Raw genomic sequence first — 13,759 nt, forward strand, 5'->3', positions numbered from 1 at the left:
GGTGTGTTGGCCCTGGTCGGCCTGAAGCAGACCCCCTCGAGAAGAGGGCTGAGAATGAGCCTTGGTTGGCCCGGAAAAATACCAGGCCACCCAGATATGTAAACAACCTATGCTACCCGGCCCGGGCTGACACGGTACAGATGGGAATGGCCTTCTAGTTCCCTCTAGATTTTTGGAGTTGTAGTCCGAGCCCGGCTACTAAACAAAGGAATGCTATTTCAGCTGCTTGCTTCCAAGATTGTGTTCTTTCACTCCAAATCTTGTGACCAGGGTTGGAACTTAAACAGGCAGTTAAACTGGATCAGCTCCTTCTGGAGCGAGCCCCTCGTTACTAAAGATGAACCCCTGATGCTCCATCCTACCATCATCCATAAACAGAACATCAAAAACTCAATGTTCTCTTCAGGCAGAGAGACTCCGTCCCAATTAGCAAACACATCCATTACATTTTATTACACAGACAAAACGAAATCATCAAGAAAATCCCCTCTTCCACGTATTCCAACCAACAACACAGATTAAAGTACACATCACGCCCTCAGGATGACTGACGCCTTTTCACACCTCGGACTCCCCAGCCCCCCCACCTTCATTTTCTGATGTTTAAATAAACTAACTTACAGCAGGAAGGTGTGTGGAGCAAAAAGCACCTGGCCTGAGACGGGGTCAGGACCTGACGGGATGCTGAATCTCTGAAACAACAAGAGAGTGGAGATCAGGACAGAGGTTATGGAAAATTCTGTCCATCTGTCACAGAATGGTACTCAGCAGCTTCCTGCTCGTAAACTCTTTAAGCAAAGCAGCTGATGGAGAGTTCTGTTCATGTACCAGAGACAATGACACGTAGGAATTTGTGCTTTTCACTTCATATTTTTTAGTTTTTATCACTCATTTTCCATCAATATTATGAAGTAATTGTAAAGCAACCCTATCTTTAGTTTATTTGAAATCATAAATTGCATTTTAGGTTCAAACTTCATACTCAGACTCCTGTGTCAGAAAAGTCAAATTTGAGACAGATTCTCCTTCACGGGCTGAAACATGCTACCTGCCGGCCCTCTGAGGGGTCCTGATCCGACACAGACTCTCCGGCTCCACAGGAGTCTCTTCAACTTTGACCTCAGAACCCCTCAGGGTACCGCACCAACCCAAACACTTGAATCAGCATTTAGCATCATCACACACTCAAAGCTCAGGAATATCGAGCCATGTGTGTCTTATGCAACAGATACATTAGTTAGACCGCAATGTAGCTCAGAGTTTTTGTCCTCTGACGAAGGCTGCAGACCCTTGACTTTAATACCTTTAACTTTCTCCAAGGTATCTTTTCTATCGTGAAGTATCAGAAGAATTACTTAAGTAGTTTCATCTTTGGTGTGTTCTTGCTGTGTTTAGTTTCAAATTCCATCTTTCAGCTCTTTTTAAAACACAGAAAAGGTTTATTTACCTGCAACGTTTCGTTTGCGGCTGCAAACATCATCAGGCTGACGCCGATGGTGGCGTCACTTCCTTCGTTTATCCACAGGCAGCAGAGGGCAACAACGGCTGACTTCTTTATTGTGCTTTCTGCTTCTTGTTTTGCTGCTCTTGTGTGTTTTCGACTTGCCTCTTTCGCGCACTCCTTTCTATGTTCTATTGTTCGTGTGTCAGCCATAACAGATCACTGCACAAGAGAAAACCATGTAATGGACTGGGACAACACAAGGATCATGAACACCGAGCAACAGAAATACAAGACGGATAAAGGAAGCTATAGAGATGAGGAGACGTGGATGTGGGACCATGAACAGGGACGATGGAGTTTACTCGTTGGACCGCGCATGGGACTGCATCATCGGAGAGGGGAGAGCGAGCAGCAGAGGGCGACAACAGCCTCTGCTGCCCGCGGATAAACAAAGGAAGTGACGCCACCATCGGCGTCAGCCTGATGATGTCTGCAGCCGCAAACGAAACGTCGCAGGTAAATAAACCTTTTCTGTGTTTTAAAAAGAACTGAAAGATGGAAGAAGTAGTTTCATGTTCAACCACTCATTAATGGACTCGCCATCTGTAGATCTTAAGTCATATGTGTGTTTACAATTATTCCCCACATGTCTGCAGACCTGGGCGGTCGCGTTTAACCAATCCATCGCACAAATTTCCCAAATGTTTCATTTCCTGAAGAAATTAGAGCTGGAAACAAGAATTGAAACTGCTTGTGTGAAACTACTCTCAACATCTGGTGATCCAAATAAATGCAAACAGGTTTATTTAAAACAACGTCTATATAATAAACCATATTCTAGATGTTTCTAAAAGCATCCGAACCTTCATAGTTACCGCTGCACCACCCAATAATGGCATCCGCTAATTATTTCTAATGAGTCTGCTGATAAAATCTACAAGATAAAGCTTGTAAATACAAAAGACAGACCAGGTGAGGTGAGACACCTTGAACGGCCTCAGACAGCTCTGCAGTGAGCTCACGTCGGCTCCTAGTGGTCACATCTGGAACTGCAACGTGATGAGGCTGCCACAGCTGATCATCTAGAAAAAAAAAGGTTTCATTTCCACACAAACACCATTAGAAAGTAAATAATGTCCAGGAAAACATGTTTATTGGTAAAGGATGCTGACATATGACGCCACAGGAACTTGGAACTTAAAAAAATATGTTAAATGGATTTTTTAAATTGAATTGTGCCATTTTTGCTCAAAATGTTGAAATATTCTGCAGTCTCTGTGAGGTGGAAAAGCCTCTGAGGGATGATGGATGGAGGCTGTTTGAGGGAACACTGGTCCATTAAGAGTCTGGTCCCGGGCACCCCCCCCCCCCCCCCCCCCCCCCCCGTCTCTCTCTCTCTCCATGCGCAAAGAGGATAAGCGCTTCCCTTTTCTCTCCTCATCCTGATTGGACGAGGCTACGTCTTAGAAAAGGCAGCAAACTATTTAAATAAAGTTTTGTCCCCCTTGGCTTAAAGGGGACTTATGAAGCGGCTGGGACCAGAGGAAGCGCGTTTTAATTAGACTAAGAAAAGAAATACCGAACTTTTTCATGATGGATATTTTTCTTTTTTAAATAATTTGCCATATTGATCTTTGTGGACTATTGCTGGATTTTCTCTCTTTTTTCTGATTTGGAGGGATTTTATTGGCTCTGCTGTTTGAGTTGTAATAGGTGAGTCTTGTCCAAAACTGCAGCAACTGGTCTGGGGTCTGTTTTCAGGCTCTTCAGCTGATTATTTTAGTGGTTTTATTAAGAAAATCGTGGGGTTTTTTCGCAGGTGGCAGGTAGTTGTCTCATCATGAAGCTGGCAGGAGTGTTTTTGCTGCTGATGCTTTGGACCTGTGAGGGTTCGAGAGTCGCAGGTGAGTTTGAGAGAATGAGTTGGAATAAAATCTAATTGGTGTGATTAAAGGTATGAAACTAAAGGAACCAGCCAGACAAAAGCTGAACACATTTTTATTATTTTCCCGCAGAGAGCCGGGATGACAATAGTGTGTATGACTTGTTTGAGCTGATCCGAGTCCCCAGTAAGAACCACGGGGTCACCCTGGTGAAAGGAGACGACCCGTACAGCCCCGCCTACAAGATCCTCAACCCGGACCTCATCCCCCCGGTTCCCGAGAGCGCCTTTGGGGACCTGGTCGATTCCATTTACGCAGAGCGCGGTTTCCTCCTTCTGCTCAACTTCAAGCAGTTCAAACGAACCAGGGGCAGCCTCCTGACCGTGGAGAAGCGGGACGGGTCCGGACCCGTGTTTGAGATCGTCTCCAACGGCAAGGCCAACACTCTGGACATCGTTTACTCCACCGAGAACAAGCAGCAGGTGGTCTCCATCGAGAAGGTGGATCTGGCCACGGGTCACTGGAAGAACATCACGCTGTTTGTGCAGGAGGACCGGGCGCAGCTGTTCGCGGGATGCGAGGAGGTGAACACCGCCGAGCTAGACGTGCCGATCCAAAGCGTCCTGACACAGGACATCCCGGCCGGCGCGCAGCTCAGGGTCGGAAAAGGCGCAGTGAGCGACAGGTTCATGGTGAGAGCGCACAGAAATGTTTTCACCCTCAGGCGTGAAGTTTGATACCCAGCCAAGACCTGCATGAATTTTTTAACAAGTTAATGAACGAATGCGCAAAAACGCGCGTAATTCCTGAGAATAATGCTTTGTTTTTCTCTGGTAAACATTTCCCCAGCCTGGTTTGATCTAAACTTAACACTCATACTTTCAGGGGGTGCTGCAAAACGTGCGGTTTGTGTTTGGAACAACGCTGGAGGCCATCCTCCGCAACAAAGGATGCCAGAGCTGTAAGTAATCAGGAGCAGGTCGGTTAGTGTGTTTAATTATCCATCTGAGCTGCCAAGTCCCAACAAGTGGCTGTGGGCGGGGACATTTCTAATTTACATGAATATTTATTTCTAAAAGCTGACTTTACTCATGACTATCAGACTCCTGTTTCTTCTTTGGCTCCTGAAGTATTTTTCAATCACAGATTTTTCAAGTGGCGCTGAATCAACAACACAAAATGACTAAATCAAATTATTTGTGTGATTTTTGTGACTTTCAGCTGTTACAAGTGACACGATGATCCTGGATGTCCTCAACGGGTCATCAGCCATCAGAACCGAGTTCACAGGACACAAGACTAAAGGTGAACCTCAACACCAGATCTGGAATGGATCCTGTTCCACGACGCTGACACATAACTTAGTGTTTAATCTAAAACTGACATGTCTGAACTCGGCTTTTTAAAGACCTGCAGATGGTCTGCGGTTTCTCCTGTGAGGATCTTATCAGCATGTTCAAGGAGCTGAAGGGACTCGGTGTGGTGGTGAAGGAGCTGTCCAACGAGCTCCGACAGCTGGTAAGGAGGACTGTCGTTCTGTCAAAGTCTGAGAGGCCAGCTGAGTTTCTGTATCTCAGATTCACCTAAAGGAGCATTTTTATTATAACTTCCGTCTCTTCATGGCATCCATCATTGTCCCTCTCTCCTCAACCCACAGACGAATGAGAACAAGCTGATTAAAAACAGGATCGGCATTCACAGCGGCGTCTGCATCCACAATGGCATAGTGCGCAAGAACAGAGACGAGTGGACCGTCGACGATTGCACCGAGTGCACTTGTCAGGTGATCCTAATTTATTTTACACTTACACACATCCTCGTCCATCAGGACGACACACTGAAGCGTGCACATGTAACCACCACCTCAGCTCCTCTGGTCAGTAGTAATTAGTAGCTTAGGGGCTTGGCAGACGGCCGACAGCCTTAGTGCCGTAATGACAGGCCTGTTGTCAGAAGTTCAGCTTGAATGTGGCTTTCAGGGACTCGTCCAGACTTTAAGTGATGTATGTAATTAAGAACAAGGCCTTGGCTCTGACAAAAGGAAGGATATTTGGCAGAGATCCTCCATGCAGCTCACCAGTGGGGCTGGTTTTTCTCCTCTGCTACTCTTTCTTTCCTGCCAGGGACAAAATCCAGGGAGGGAGAACATCAGTGTGCAGTAACAGAATGTAAGGGAAGGCAGGCTTTACTTCTCGGGAGTTCAATGGCCATTGCAGCTCCATTGTGAGATAAACCCGCCTTTCCCTGACCTCGGAGGCATGTCGTCTGCAAAGGGGTCTCTGATCTGTGCCCAAGCTGTGTGTTTTAGCTTCTCTGGCATGCAGAATCTTTTTTTCTTTTTCATTATAACTTCTGATTCAGCAACACAGCTTTGTTGAGTCTGATTACAAAACGTAGCGGAGATTCAGCGCTGCATTCAGGAAACCCCTGACAAATGGGCGTCATCGTCATGTCTTGTGTAATCTTTATTTTCTTGCAGAATTCTGCTACTGTGTGCCGGAAAATCTCCTGTCCACTGATCCCCTGTGCTAATGCAACCGTTCCCGATGGAGAGTGCTGTCCACGTTGTGGAACGCGTAAGAATTGCATTTTTTTTACGTCACAAAGACCCTCATTACTTTTAAAGCTGCAAAAAAGTAAATGTGTGGATAAATGGTCACCATATGCGTGTGTGTGTATACATTTCAACTAACAGACGCAGCATTCTATCACTGCCACGTTCACTGAAAAGACAGCTTATGTTTCATTTGCCACATTAAACAAAAAAACTACAAACATTCCTCTGGACGTAAAAGTTTCTGTTCAAAAGAAATACATCTACTTTTAAAGACGATTTAACTGCAATAACATCCGAGTCCATGAGGGCGATGCCTATGTCTGAAACATTGGAGCTTTGTGCTCAAACACCTTTTTAATCTTCATTTTCTTCAACCCTAACAAAGAACCATTTATGTAAAAAATATCTTTCTAAATTAGTTTTCCTTCGGAGTTTTAGTTTTCTGTCTTTCCTCTACAGAGTATTCTTGTCCAAGTCCATCACCCATCACTTTAGGTGCTTTCCCTGCTCATTTAGTTTTGGGTGTGTGTGTGTGCGCGCGCGTGTGTGTGTGTGTGTAGGGAGGAGGGGTGAGTGTCTGAAAAGGGGTGCTGCCTCTCTGGAATAGCACTTTTATTGTCTCCTTGCCCTCTGTCTCATATTCTCTCCTGCTCAGCAAGCGACTATGCAGAGGACGGCTGGTCGCCCTGGTCTGAATGGACCCATTGTTCTGTGTCTTGTGGGCGGGGCATCCAGCAGCGTGGCCGCTCCTGCGACCGCATCAACAACAACTGCGAGGGCACTTCTGTGCAGACCCGCGACTGCTACCTCCAGGAGTGTGACAAGCGCTGTGAGTGATCCAACAAGCCAAGGAACTAAGCATAACCTCATCGTACACGCTACAAGAATTATTTCAGTTTTACTCGTTGGTCATTTTTGAGACACAATTTGTTTGTAGTCCAACACTTCGCTTTTTGCCATTGACCTTTGACCCTCTTTTAATCTTCAGTCAAGCAGGATGGCAGCTGGAGTCACTGGTCACCCTGGTCATCATGCTCTGTCACCTGTGGTGCTGGCGTCATCACTCGCATTCGCCTCTGCAACTCCCCCACTCCTCAGCTGGGAGGCAAGGACTGCATGGGAGAGGGCCGGCAGACTGAGAAGTGCCAGAAGTCCCCATGTCCGAGTGAGTTCAAACCACCACGCAGTCACTTTTCTGGTTCTCATGAGCGAAGACAATAACTGACCAATTTCCTCTTGTCTCCATCAGTCAATGGGAACTGGGGACCCTGGTCACCCTGGGGTACGTGCTCACTCAGCTGCGGTGGTGGTGTCCAGACTCGTAAGCGTCTTTGCAATGATCCTGCTCCACTGTACGGTGGAAAAGAGTGTGTTGGCGATGCCATCGACAAACAGATGTGCAACAAGAAATCCTGTCCAATTGGTGAGTCATTTTATTCCCCGACAGAGCCTCTCAGTTTCTTTGTTTTTGTTTTTCTACAAAAGTTTTAACATATCTCTTTTCTGATTAAAAACATGCACCATCTAAAGCATCTTGATAATGAGGTTGCATTCTTGGTTTCAGATGGATGCCTGTCCAACCCTTGCTTTTCTGGTGCCAAGTGTACTAGTCTCCCCGATGGTTCGTGGAAATGTGGAAAGTGCCCAGTTGGCTACACAGGCAATGGCGTAAAGTGCAAAGATGTTGATGAGGTAAAGAAAATTAGAATTACATCAGCAGCAAGGACTGCTTGGAGTCTCCTGCTTTATAATTACAAGGGTTTTATTAATCCCAAAACAGTGCAAGGAGGTCCCAGATGCTTGTTTTGAATTTAACGGCATGCATCGCTGTGAGAATACACAACCAGGCTACAACTGTCTGCCCTGCCCTCCACGCTTCTCAGGACCCCAACCATTTGGTCAAGGTGTAGAGCAAGCTGCTGCTAACAAACAGGTAACTACAAACCTGACAACCTACTGGGCGAACACTAAAAGTTGTTTGAACATATCACCAAATCATTCCAGTTTATAGAAGATATGTTTTGGTAAAATGAAATGTCTACAGAAAATCTGATCCCTATATGTCATCCAGGTGTGCACTCCTCGTAATTCCTGCCTCGATGGAAGCCACGACTGCAACAAAAATGCTCGGTGTATCTACCTTGGACACTTTGCTGATCCCATGTTCCGCTGTGAGTGCAAACCTGGTTATGCGGGTAATGGTCACATCTGCGGAGAGGACACAGATCTGGATGGATGGCCCAATTCTGATCTAATCTGTGTTGAGAACGCCACCTACCACTGCAAAAAAGTGGGTAGACGTAAAGTTGCAAGACTCTAACATTAGGTTTGATAGGTTCAGGATCAAATTTCCTGGATTATCTATATGGCTTGTCCATCTCAATGTATCGTCTTTTACTCAGGACAACTGTCCCAATCTTCCCAACTCGGGACAAGAGGATTATGATAAGGATGGAATCGGTGACGCCTGTGATGACGATGATGACAACGATGGCATTCCTGATGACAGGGTCAGTAAAAACGAACAATGGACAAAACGTGTTTGCGATGTTTTTGCGTTCCTTATATATTCTTGAAGGCAGTGGGGATTCAGCAGGAAAGCAATAATTTCTCAGTGATTTTAACCAAAACCAAAAATTCCAGTGCTGAGGTAGAAAAGAACATCCATTGTTTGATGCTAATCCCAACATTGGAACAGAGACATGGCTTGAAGATAAAGCACCTTTTCATCCAGCGTAATTCTGTGTAAATAGGCAGGTTCCAACAGCAAAGCACCTGGAAACCTGTCATCAACTCCTCATCTTTCTTTCTTTAACACAGGACAACTGTCCATTCGTGTACAATCCAAGGCAGTATGACTACGATCGAGATGATGTGGGTGACCGCTGTGACAACTGCCCTTACAACAGTAACCCTGACCAGACAGACACAGACAACAATGGAGAGGGAGATGCCTGTGCCATAGACATTGATGGAGATGGTGAGAACCAGGAACTTTGTTCAAAACAAGCCTCTCAAATTTGATGGCGTAATTTGTAATGATTTTCCTTTTTAGGAATAATGAATGAGAAGGACAACTGTCCCTACGTTTACAATGTTGACCAGAGAGACACAGATCTTGACGGAGTGGGAGACATGTGTGATAACTGTCCTCTGGAGCATAATCCCGATCAGGTGTGTGGACACAAATGCATACAGCCTTGTCCGTTTCCTTCCGCCTCACCCAGCAACAATAATCCACATTCAGCTCCCTGCCTCTCTCTCTAGCTCAGCATATATCTGTCTTTCAAATGAAAGAGAGCCTCGGTGATTAGCCCTGTGTAGCTGTCTAAGCTTTATCTCGCCATGTAATGGTGGAGCAAATCCTGCATGGAGCTCAGGGGCACATTAGTTCAATAAGGCGTGGTGGGGGGGCAAGAGGTCTTTTCAATGGCCCATTGACGTTGGCTGTCTAATGTGAGGAAAGAGGCCCTAGGCTGGATTTCACTGAGGAATGGGATGGCCCTGGGGTATGTGCTTGCCCTGTCAGTGCAGCACAGACTTCCTCAGTCCACCTGTGCCATGCTACATTGAAAAAAAGGAATGCGATCAACAACGGGAATCGGGAGAAAGTTGGGGGAAGGAAGGGAGCACCAAAGCCTTAAAACTCTGTGTTGGCGAGTGTAAGTGAATTGAACATCTCTTGAAAATTAGAAAAGACACTTTCAAATATGGATATAGCTGTTTAATACTAGCAAAAGATATAAAACTGAGGAATTCAGGAGTCTGCAAAACTACAAACAACAATTCTCTGAGCAACAAAGAGTTCCTAACCCTACGAAATAGGATAAACGGATACCAGTTGAGACCAACAAAACAAATCTAGAAGGAAAAGCAATGGAAGTATGGGGTAAATTTTAATATTATAACAGTTCATCTTAGCTCCAGGATGGAAGTGAGTCTTTGCCTCAAGTGGAGAAATCCTGGTGATGGTAGAATAGAGCAAATGGTAGAAACTAGATCAAGTTATCAGATGACAAAATGGGACATTTTCTCTAATTCGCTGTGGTGATGAAGGACATTCTGACTCACACATATGTTCAAGAGATTTGGATCTTGACAAAAAAATGAAATCCTCAATACAAGCTGCTAAAATGAGCTTCTGCTGTAGGGTGGCTGGGGTCAGCATGATAAGGCGAGGAGCTCCATTATTCAAGGGGAGCTTGATGTAGACATGCTGCTGCTCCTCCTCAACAAATGAGGTGTTTTAGGCTTTGATTAGGATGCCACCTGGTTTGCATTTGTTTCTGGGCACATTCCATTAGGAGGAGACTCAGAAGTCTCAATCTACTTAAGGAATCACATATCCAGTCAGACCTGGAAACAACTTGGGTTACCCCAGAAGGAGCTAGAGAGTTTCGCTGGGGAGAGGAATGTGACAATCATCCTCCTGAAAGCGTTACCTCTGCAACCCAATCTTGGATAATTTTCAAAAAGACTCAACTTTCATTTTCCTTTTAAAATTTATAATTCCAATTCTTAAATATTGTATTTTTGAAGGTGGATTCAGATGACGACCGCGTGGGAGACAAGTGTGACAATAACCAAGATATTGATGAGGACGGACATCAGAACAATCTGGACAACTGCCCTTATATACCCAATGCTAACCAGGCTGACCACGACAAGGACGGCAAGGGAGATGCTTGTGACCATGACGATGACAACGATGGTATCCCTGATGACAAAGATAATTGCAGACTGGCCTTCAATCCCGACCAGCTGGACTCAGATGGTTAGCAGAATGTGAAACACATTTCCAAGCTCGTCATCACAGCTTGAGTATCATTCCTAATCAATTCGAACTGTTATAATTTCCAGGTGATGGTCGTGGAGATGGTTGCAAAGACGATTTTGATCAAGACAACGTGCCTGACATCTATGACGTGTGCCCTGAGAACTTTGATATCAGTGAGACCGACTTTCGTAAGTTCCAGATGGTTCCTCTGGATCCAAAAGGCACCTCCCAGATTGATCCTAACTGGGTGGTCCGCCACCAGGGCAAGGAGCTGGTTCAAACTGTCAACTGTGATCCTGGCATTGCTGTCGGTAAGAAAAGCATGTATTGTGTCATGCAGGTTTATGTGCATTAGTTTGATGAGCTAACACAAGCTGTGTTTCCATCAAACTGTCAAATGAAACTGAAGCAAACATAATGTTGCTAAGTAGAAAATACGCTTTAGATTGAGTACACTTTGCTAGGTCTACAAAAGGTGGCAAGACTGGCCACTTATTGATCATCACTGCAATCAGCCTTTTTATATTTCAGTTTGGATCTTTTTCCTCTAATTCTTCCCACAGGTTATCATGAGTTTAACGCGGTTGACTTCAGTGGAACTTTCTTCATCAACACAGAGAGAGATGATGATTATGCTGGCTTTGTCTTTGGCTACCAGTCCAGTTCCAGGTTCTACGTGGTGATGTGGAAGCAGATCACACAGACCTACTGGTCAAGTAAACCTACCAAGGCCCAGGGCTATTCAGGCCTGTCCATCAAAGTGGTGAACTCCACCACTGGCCCTGGAGAGCACCTCAGGAATGCCCTCTGGCACACGGGCAACACTGCAGGACAGGTGGATTAGATTTCGCAACTCAATGAGTTGTGTAGTTTGAAGTGTGAAAATCACATTAACCAACTGTTCTTCTTTGTCCTGGTGTTAGGTCCGTACTCTCTGGCACGACCCTAAGAATGTTGGTTGGAAAGATTTCACCGCCTACAGATGGCATCTGATCCACAGGCCAAGAACAGGACTCATTAGGTGAGTGAGGAGCAATCACAAATCTTCATAAATGTGTTCCCTTCACAAACCCTTTGAAATGTAAAGCCTTGGAACTTATTTGTAACGTGTTATTCACAGAGTTGTAATGTATGAGGGAAAGAAGATCATGGCCGATTCTGGTACCATCTATGACAAGACATATGCAGGGGGAAGGCTGGGCCTCTTTGTTTTCTCACAAGAGATGGTGTACTTCTCTGACCTCAAGTATGAATGCAGAGGTATGTATCATGTGAGCATTGCTTGATTTGGTGTCACCTATCAAGCCCTTTGCAAACGTTTTACATGTGTATCTTCTTTTTACAGATGCATAAAGAAATAGGTTGAAATCTCTGAGGAACGCACCTTTTTTGTATAAAGTAAGAACTTACTGTATGTATTCTCCTGCAAAGTGCAGGGCCTGGTTTGTCTCCACATGGCTTTTTTCTGTGGCACGCACACTCAGACTGGGCGAAAGGCATTTGTTAGCCTCATGGTAACTTGAAGCTGGATTGGGCGAAGCACCAATCTGCTGACTGCCAGTTGAGGATAAAGAGAGTGGGGAGAGCTGGAGACAACTAAAGTCCAACGAAAGGAGAAAACTTGCTTTGCAAGATGGACATTAACATCTTGTCTAAATCCCAGTTCCTTCTCCTGTCCAGCACCCTAAAGGCCTCATTCATCTGTGTGCTGGAATGGCTCCTCGGAAAACTATGCATTTCCAGGCCTTTACATCTCTCTCTGTTCTTCTGCTTTTCTGCCTTACTTTCTGGACATAAATCCCAAAGAAAACACAAAGAACCCTCTTTTTGTTTCCATGGAATAGTTTCTAAAGGATAGAAAATTTGAGGACTCAGAGATATTTAAGGATTTTTTAAGGATTTGTGATTGCTGGACACAAAGTGATTTGAGAGGACCATAATGTTGTGGCAGCATGTGTTTGTGCACATACTGCAGGTGGATGATGAGCCATGATTGGAACTAGAGCATCATTAATTTACCTGTCTGTCAAGTAGAGAAAACACATTTTAAATGGTTCTACTTTACACAGATGTATTGTGAACGTTGCTATTGTCATATCTTTTGAATCTCAGGATAAGTGATTATCTGATATCAAACCAATAAATTAACTTTTGCTAAATTACAACAGTGAATCTACTCCGAGCCCCTCCCACTGCTCCTCCACATCGAGAGGAGCCAGTTGAGGTGGCTCGGGCATCTGGTCAGGATGCCTCCTGGACGCCTCCCTGGTGAGGTTTTCTGGGCACGTCCAACCAGGAGGAGGCCTAAAGGTAGACCCAGGACACGGTGGAGGGACTATGTCTCACACCTGGCCAGGGAACGCCTTGGGATTTCCCCGGAGGAGTTGGCTCAAGTGGCCGGGGAAGTCCGGGCCTCTCGACTTAGGCTACTGCCCCCGTGACCCGACTCCGGATAAGCAGATGAAAATGGATGGATGGATAAATTACAGTAGCCTAGGATCACTAATCCAAGATTCTCCATATTAAACCAGATTGTTCACCGAAGAGATTTACTTCTGTAACTTTAGGGTTTTTAAGGCGAAATTTTGTAAATAAATCTAATTTATTGACTCTTGTCTACAATGTAGGCAGTAAGTACAAGTTTAACACTTCGAAAAAGTAAGATTTCTTCTAATCCCAAGGTCTTTGTTATAATAAAACTGCCCCAAAATGAGGTACAGTCAATTATCAGATCAGCATATTAAAACATCTAACTGTACAAGATGAATTAAATATTATTCAAATAGAGCTTTTTTGTATAAAATGTACAGGATGTGAGTCACTTACGTTTATTTCTGCAAAGAGAGATGAAACACAAAGGACATTTTATACAGTTATTACCTCAATGCTGTTTATAATCTGATCAAACAAAAACACAGCCTAAGTTTTATCATTTTCTTCTTCTTTTTCTGAAACGATTAACATCTTAGAGCTACTGTAGCAGGAGCTGTAAATAGTTTTCACGTCTAAAGAAAAAACAATTTTCCAATCCCATTAAATAAAAATGGGACATTTTTCCCAAATATGTACAATGAGGTTTTTACTGATAAATTATTGTT

At 44.6% G+C, this 13,759-nt stretch overlaps 1 protein-coding gene across 1 annotated transcript; it reads left to right on the forward strand.

The window, feature by feature from the left end:
* The first annotated feature begins 2,980 nt into the window (after window positions 1-2,980).
* On the forward strand, window positions 2,981-12,202 carry thbs1b (thrombospondin 1b). Its single transcript, XM_015947686.3, has 23 exons — window positions 2,981-3,157; window positions 3,264-3,348; window positions 3,460-4,019; window positions 4,213-4,288; window positions 4,549-4,632; window positions 4,736-4,845; window positions 4,985-5,110; window positions 5,807-5,903; window positions 6,540-6,713; window positions 6,873-7,049; window positions 7,134-7,307; window positions 7,449-7,576; window positions 7,665-7,817; window positions 7,956-8,174; window positions 8,287-8,394; window positions 8,705-8,864; window positions 8,940-9,058; window positions 10,424-10,658; window positions 10,745-10,972; window positions 11,225-11,496; window positions 11,585-11,682; window positions 11,782-11,921; window positions 12,007-12,202. Exons 2-23 carry the CDS (start codon window positions 3,285-3,287, stop codon window positions 12,012-12,014), a joined length of 3,510 nt encoding a protein of 1,169 aa, XP_015803172.3. The 5' UTR covers window positions 2,981-3,157; window positions 3,264-3,284; the 3' UTR covers window positions 12,015-12,202.
* Window positions 12,203-13,759: the final 1,557 nt, after the last annotated feature.

Source organism: Nothobranchius furzeri, chromosome 2, assembly GCF_043380555.1.
Source record: "Nothobranchius furzeri strain GRZ-AD chromosome 2, NfurGRZ-RIMD1, whole genome shotgun sequence".
Classification (NCBI taxonomy): domain Eukaryota; kingdom Metazoa; phylum Chordata; class Actinopteri; order Cyprinodontiformes; family Nothobranchiidae; genus Nothobranchius; species Nothobranchius furzeri.